The sequence below is a fragment of the Anolis carolinensis genome, chromosome 3 (assembly GCF_035594765.1).
Source record: "Anolis carolinensis isolate JA03-04 chromosome 3, rAnoCar3.1.pri, whole genome shotgun sequence".
NCBI classification, from domain to species: Eukaryota; Metazoa; Chordata; class Lepidosauria; order Squamata; family Dactyloidae; genus Anolis; species Anolis carolinensis.
In genome coordinates this window covers 125,777,461-125,784,802 of record NC_085843.1, presented here as the reverse complement: position 1 = coordinate 125,784,802, position 7,342 = coordinate 125,777,461, and the positions used below count along the sequence as shown (strand labels likewise).

The 7,342-nt window shown below is 42.6% G+C and overlaps 1 protein-coding gene across 2 annotated transcripts in view; it reads left to right on the top strand.

Annotated features, from left to right (window-relative positions):
- The first annotated feature begins 205 nt into the window (after positions 1–205).
- Positions 206–7,342, top strand: part of pcca (propionyl-CoA carboxylase subunit alpha) — a 299,632-nt gene continuing 292,495 nt past the window's right edge. For both annotated transcript variants that reach the window (XM_008106964.3, XM_062975473.1), the window contains exon 1: positions 206–365. In XM_008106964.3, coding sequence (XP_008105171.1) covers positions 270–365 — 96 coding nt within the window. In that variant the 5' untranslated portion in view covers positions 206–269. The remainder of the gene's footprint in view (positions 366–7,342) is intronic.

The following is a 7,342-nucleotide window of genomic DNA, read 5'->3' as shown; positions in this document are numbered from 1 at the left end:
AAGACCTTGCAAAGCCACAGCTCCCCCGATCCCCAGCCTATGAGCCACGGCAGTGAAAGCGGCGCCAACCAACCGCGATCACCTCCGACGCTATTGGCGCCGCCTCAGGGGACGTCACTCTCCGAGAAGCCCCGCCCTTCTCCAGGGCGAAAGAGGAACTAGGGGGCGTGCCCACACCTGCCTGTCACCGGGCTGGGGAGCTGTGATTGGTCGAGAGCGCGCGAGGTGAAAGGGCGGCCGGGGCGCCGGGGAGAGCTCTGAGCTGAGGCATGATGGCGGCGGCAGCTGCAGCCGGAGGAGTGTCTTCTCTGCGCCGGGTGGGCGCGGACGGCAGGAGCCTGGGGCGCCTCTTCGTGGCGCGGACGGTGAGGAAGGGGAGAGGGAGGGGAGGGACGGACCGCCTTCTCTTGGGTTTGCTCGGAAGGGCCTTTCTCTGTTCTGTCGACGTGCCCAGGAAGAGAAGTGGGTCCGTACGGGCGTCAGGAACGCGTGCCTGTTCCTGTCCTGGAAGCGTGGGTGACGCGTGTCTGCTCCTGGCCGGCATGCATATGCAGCACGGGTCTTCCCCGCCTGACATGCGTGGGTATACACGTGTCTGCCCCTGTCCTGCTCGCATAGCAAGGGTGACGCGTGCCTGCCCCTGTCTTGTTTTACTACGCGACGCCTGTAGCTCCTGCCTTGCATTCAGATGCGTGTCTGCCATGCCTACATGCATGGGAGACCCTTGTCTGCCTCTGTCCTGCTTGCATACGACGCAACAGGGCTCTGTTCCTGTTCTGCATGAACACACACTTCGTGTTGTTGAAGGCTTTCATGGCCAGAATCTCTGGGTTGCTGTGAGTTTCCCGGGTTGTATGGTCATGTTCCAGAAGCATTCTCTCCTGAAATTTCGCTCAGGTCTGTGGCAGGCATCCTCAGAGGTTGTGAGGTCTGTTGGAAACTAGGCAAGTGGGGCTTATATATCTATGGAAGGTCCAGGGTGGGAGAAAGAACTCTTGTCTGTTGGAAGCAGGTGTGAATGTTGCAGCTGACCACCTTGATTAGCATTGAATAGCCTTTCAGCTTCAGGGTCTGGCTACTTATTGCCTGGGGGAATCCTTTGTTGGGAAGTGTTAGCTAGCCCTGATTGATTCATGTCTGGAATTCTCCTTTCTGAGTGTTCTTTATTTACTGTCCTGATTTTGTGCCTTGTTTGCCTGGTCATCCTGGACACCTGTCATCTTCTATCTTATTTCCATACAGAATGCGTGTCAGCCCCTGTCCTGCTTTCCTGCGCTACGTGTGTTTGCTCCTGCCTCGCATGCACATACATGCCTGCCATGCCCCTCATGCATGGGGAACACGTGTCTTTGCCTGTCTTGTCTGCAGAGACAACTCTGCCTGCCCCTGCCCTTCTTGCAGCTTCCTTCGGGCCTTGGGACCTGTGCCTTGTCCATCCTCCTTGGTTCTAAGGGAGCAAGACAGGATGAGGCCTTCAGCCTGATCAGCATTATCATCTTCATCATGAGGACATATGGCCAAGGCTGGTCCTTCTGAATCGCTTTTGTGTTCTTTCGCCAATGCCTGGATGCTTGTCAGCAGATGTGTTGCTTTAAAGGAGCTCGTGGTCCTCGCCAAGGCATTTGGGAGCCATCTACACAAACACAAGGTTTTGTTTACTGGTGAACTGCAGTTGTAGTACAGAAAATTGTGTGTGTTTGTGTTTAGGAAAAAAAGTTTGCATTTCTATATAATGCTTATGTGCATATTCCTTTTGGTTTGGCTGCTGTGTTTATTTAACAGTTCTTACTGTACTAAAACACTGTCACTTCAGTTTGCTTTTACTTTGCATTTCATGAATTCATCTCTGTGTGTAAATCCTTATTTTTGAAATAGTTCAGCTAATGGGACTGACATATTTATAAGAGTGTTTTGGAAGTATTTTCATTGGCAAATTGCTCTCTTACAATTAAATATTAAACTGAAGGTAACAAGTACAGTTTTAATGCTTTTCAGACTGAAATATTTTATTTCAAGAAAATTGAGAGCATTTATTTATTTATTGCCAACATTTATATCCCGCCCTTCTTACCTGAAGGGACTCAATTGGCAACAATTCGATGCCTACACATAATTAAAACATAGCAATGAAAATCCAATTAAAACAATAAAACAATATAAAAATATGAAACATATGGTTAAAAATCCATTCATCCAAAATCCTTGTGCTGTAGCCGTAAATCAGTCCGGGTCGTCTTTATCATTTAATCTTCGAAAGCCTGGGCACATAGCCATGTTTTCAGGGCTTTTCTAAAACTCAAAAGGGTTGGGGCTTGTCGTATATCTCGGGGGAGGGTGTTCCACAACCGAGGAGCCACGATCGAAAAGGCCCTGTCCCTTGTCCCCGCCAGCCGTGCTTGCGAGGCAGGCGGGACTGAGAGCAGGGCCTCATCAGATGACCTTAGGGATCTTCCTGGTTCATAGGAGGAGATACGTTCGGACAAGTAGATTGGGCCAGAACCGTTTAGGGCATGCCTTTGTCCTCCTCCATTCTCTAGTCTCTGATTTACAGACATTTGCACCCAAGTTTGAATTGCTGTCTTTTGACATAATTATCCAGAAACACTTTATACTGTATTATAAAGTGGAGCTAGAAATGTAAAAGGGTGACACGGCTGTTTGTTGTGTAAAAGAAGTTCATTTGGATCTTGATGGCTTGGTAGTGGAAAGGAGGTGAAGACTAAATATGTGGGAAAAGACATCTCCATTGAATGGCAAGGATAGACCTTCTTAGTATAGTTATCTTATGATTGCATGCCAGAGTGCCTATCAGGGCAGAGCCAGATGAGAATCTGAGAGATCTGTGGTCAGACCTCCTAGATTTAGTCTGTAGCAACCAAGAGAGTGGTTTAAATCAAGGCTTCTCAAAATAGTGTTTGCCCAAGACTCACTGGCAGCTGGCCCTTGGAGGAAAGAAAAAAAAAACCAGTGGTAGCCAGTGGGGACAAATATGGCAATAGTCTCTCACTCCATAAAAAAAGCTGGATCCCCATTTCAGATAACTTGAGAATCACTGCTCTAAACCACCATTGTTTAGTGTGGTCCCATTAAAGGTATATTGGCGTACTGTTATCCCGCCCAGCCACCTTGGGCAAAGTGAGTGGGATGATGAGGGTTACAGTAAAGCACCTTTGGAGACCCTCCCTTACCCTCTAGTTATTCTTTCTTAGAAGAAACAATGCTATCTGCATTTGTTTGCATGCATTATCCTAGAGAGAGGGTAAGTCAGTTAGGGGGGCAGTGGAATAGATTCCCATAATAAATTGCTACCTCCAGACTGATTGGTTAGCCTCCCCTATCTGATGCTCCTCCCTGGATTCAGTCACAAATAGTCCACCATCTCATCTGCTATATGGCGCATTTCCTTTAAGGGTTAAAGCTTCATGAAGATGCCGGATAAGATTTTCTTATATGAATTGTTGTTGTGTTTATATTATTAGCTCAGTGGGTAGTCGAGTCATTCTTCATGTTATAGCAGTGCTTTTTTGGTCTTTCCACACCCTATGATAAAGTTTTCAATAGTTCTCCTATTCTAAATATAGTTAGAAAATAGTTTAACTCTAGTTACAATATAGGGATTACTTGAAAAGTATTTCAGGTGGATGGTAAAGTACAGTAAAGTGGGCTATCCCAGTGTTTTCTTCTATATGTTTGTAAGTATATTTGGTGAAGAAAAGTTATTCTAAGCCTTCCAAGAAACATTAAATTTTATAATGATTACATAAATCAGACTCTTAATCAAGGCATGTTGTTGCTTTTTGGACTGTAATATGCACAGAATTTATTATAATATGACAGTTTCAATATGGCAGTACATCAAATCAAGTCTGCATTGTGTGGGGCAATGCCACTATTTGTATAGCTTGACAGGAAATTGTCATCATGCTGTGATCTCGTTAAGGAACATTTGTGTATGAAGTGTCCTTTGTAGTAGTCCTTCAGTTTTTGCTTGTGTGTAGCATTTATAGATCTTTTCAGTTTTTCAGGACCTAAAATTCCTAAAATGGAAAAATGAGGATAATAGAAGATGTCAAACTTTAGATTTGTAGGATTTCTTTCTTTTAGCTCAAGCATGCCAGTTGTAGTCAAATGCAGACTAATTATAAGGAGCAACAAGATGCAAAATGGTGGCAGAGAAGATTGACGCAATTGTCTGCTATAGCCCATGAGTAATTCATTGGGGTGACCTGAATATACTGTTGCAAATACAGATTTGCAACAGTATATTCAGACACCCCAATGAATTACTCAAGCCAAAGGCTGGTCATTGAACTGAACAGAATCTAGCCACAAGCAAATAATTGACATCCATACTTTAAAGGTGAAGAACATGGTGACTTAAAGAAATAGTGATTTAAAACAACATTGCAGTTTTACAAATCAGCAAATTGTAGTGGCATTCAAACTGAGTTTTACTTTATAAAGTGAACAGTGCTGAAGCCCAGAGATAATCAATTTACTAATGGACCAAAAATGTACTGTTTCTTCCAACTGTCCCAATTAATCTTCAAGCCTCTTACCTTTCAAATGCAAAATACCCCAGTTTTTTCTTTCACCCTATTTCTCCTGGTTGCCCTCTGCCTACTTCAGTTTGTGCAAAGATATTGAAATACAGTAGAGTCTCACTTATCCAACACTCGCTTATCCAACGTTCTGGATTATCCAACGCATTTTTGTAGTCAATGTTTTCAATATATCATGATATTTTGGTGCTAAATTCGTAAATACAGTAATTACTACATAGCATTACTGTGTATTGAACTACTTTTTCTGTCAAATTTGTTGTATAACATGATGTTTTGGTGCTTAATTTGTAAAATCATAACCTAATTTGACGTTTAATAGGCTTTTCCTTAATGCCTCCTTATTATCCAACATATTTGCTTATCCAACATTCTGCCGGCCTGTTTATGTTGGATAAGTGAGACTCTACTGTAGTTTGTCCTCAGGCCCCTTCTACACAGATGTGTAAAATCCACATTATCTACTTTGCCATATAAAATCCAGATTATCTGCTTAGAACTGGATTGTATGGTAGTGTGGACTCAAATAATCCAGTTCAAAACTGATAATCTGGGTTATATGGCAGTGTAGAAGGGGTCTCAGTAGGAGGGAGAGAAAAGAAGGGAGCAGGATTTTACCCTTTTCAGAAAGCTCAGCGAAAGCAAACTGCTTCGGCCACTCTTAGGCTATGTGGTGTTCCTCATGAGCAGCTCTTGTCTTCTTTACTGCTCTTGATGTTGTTTGGCCACGTGTGTCCTGGTTTTCATCTGTAAATGTTGGAGGGTGTGAAGTACCTTTCATCTGTGCGCGCTCTTATTGTCGTTAAACAATCATAATCGGAGACCCTTGCTGATTTAGTGCAAATACTCACAGTTCTACCAGTAGGTCCCAATCTATTTTCTGCTCAGCCTGCCTTGGATTTCAATAAGATTCTATAGTTTCTGTTGCTGGTTGGTTTTTAAGGCAAGGAATGAGTGATATTATTTTTGCTTTGAGTGCTGTTGTGTAAGTCGTCTTAATGGAAACAGCTAGACACAATACAGATGTGTCAGTAGACTTGAGAATGCCCTGAGGCTTTCAGAGATATATACAGGCAGTCCCTGAGTTACAAACACCCGACTTACAATTGACTCATAGTTAAGAACAGGGGTGAGGCACCAGGAAGTGAGAGAAATCTACCCCTTGGAAGGGAAATTCACCCCGAAAGAATTATTATAGGGAAAACGTGTCTCCACTTAAGCTTTCTAACTAATTCTTGTTTCCACAAAAAACCAATTTTTTTATAATTCAATTATCATAGGGGCAGAAAGTGAGGTAGAATATTCTGGACGGGGCAGAGACAGCAAAGCAAACCCCACAGGGGTGTTAACCTTTCACTATGTGGTCCAAAGATTATATGTGTGTGTGTGTGTGTGAGAGAGTGAGAGAGAGAGAATATTTGGCTGGAGTTACTGTTCCAACTTACAAATTATACTTAAGAAGAAACCTACAGAACCTGTCTTGTTTATAACTTGGGGACTGTCTGTATATACAAATTTTATGAGAGGCAGGACTCTAAAAGTAGCTCAGTGAGGACTCAATGAGAATGCTGAATTATGGTGGCAGAACTGTTCACACCATCTGGCAAAATGAAGCAGTTATTTTAGGCAGAAGGCACTAGAGAAGGGAAGGAGAGCAGAAACATTGAATAACATGCACCTGCCTTGCATTCTTGTCCCTTGAATAGTTGCTGCCATTAGGGAAGTGGTTCTCAACCTGTGGGTCTCCAGGTGTTTTGGCCTACAACTCCCAGAAATCCCAGCCAGTTTATCAGCTGTTAGGATATCTGGAAGTCCAAGGCCAAAACCATCTAGAGACCCCAGGTTGAGAACCACTGCTTTAGCGGCATTGGAGGAACTGCCCCATCACCAGTGCCAAAGTAAGCTTCAAATGTTAAGTCAACCAACTTTTTATAGGTGCTGTATTAGGGAAAGTTGAAATCACATTTTTCACCTCAGAAAAAAATGTTGGAAGCCAACCCTATGGTGAGGAAAATGGAAAACTAAAATCTAGGAAAACCTGTTAGAAATGAATGTAAACCTCCATCCTGACATTTTGCATGCTTATAATATCATGGAATAGACCAGAGGCTTGGGGACGGAGAAGGGCCTTTGGAGAACCAAACCATCTGGTTTCAACAGATCTGGAGAAAAGATTTGGAGAAATGCTTTGGTTATTTGAGCTGCTTTTCTTAAAGTAATAGAAATCACCATAGGGTCATTAGAGTGTCAATAAGATTCTTGCACATATTAACACACTTTTTGGAAGGCAAAAAAATCCCTCTCAGATTACCAAATATTTAAACTTCTTACATTAACTGAAATCTTGCACAGATGTATGGGCTTACAAATATAAACACTGAAATTTGAGAATTAAATATTTTAAACTGTGTAAACTAAATAGCTTACATCAAGTCCCAGATTTGTTAAGGAGAGCCCTTACATAAGTAAGCCTTTTGACAATAGAAAGGTAAGCAGTATAGGGCAAAAAATATTTCAGGAGTTTCGGTGGGTGGGGAGGAAAGTAAAATAAATTAACAGCTGGACATGCAATACTGTATCCAATAAAAATCTAACAACTGCCTTGGTTGCAATAATGTCAGTTATATCAGTATTATTTCCATGAGTTACTCCATTCTGTTGCAAACATCCATATGTAACAGTACTGAAGGGTTGCAAATAGCAGATTTATTTGAATTACCGTAAAATATTCCCTTCAGGAATTATCTGTGCTTGGCTTTGATGCAATATAAAGGCCACTT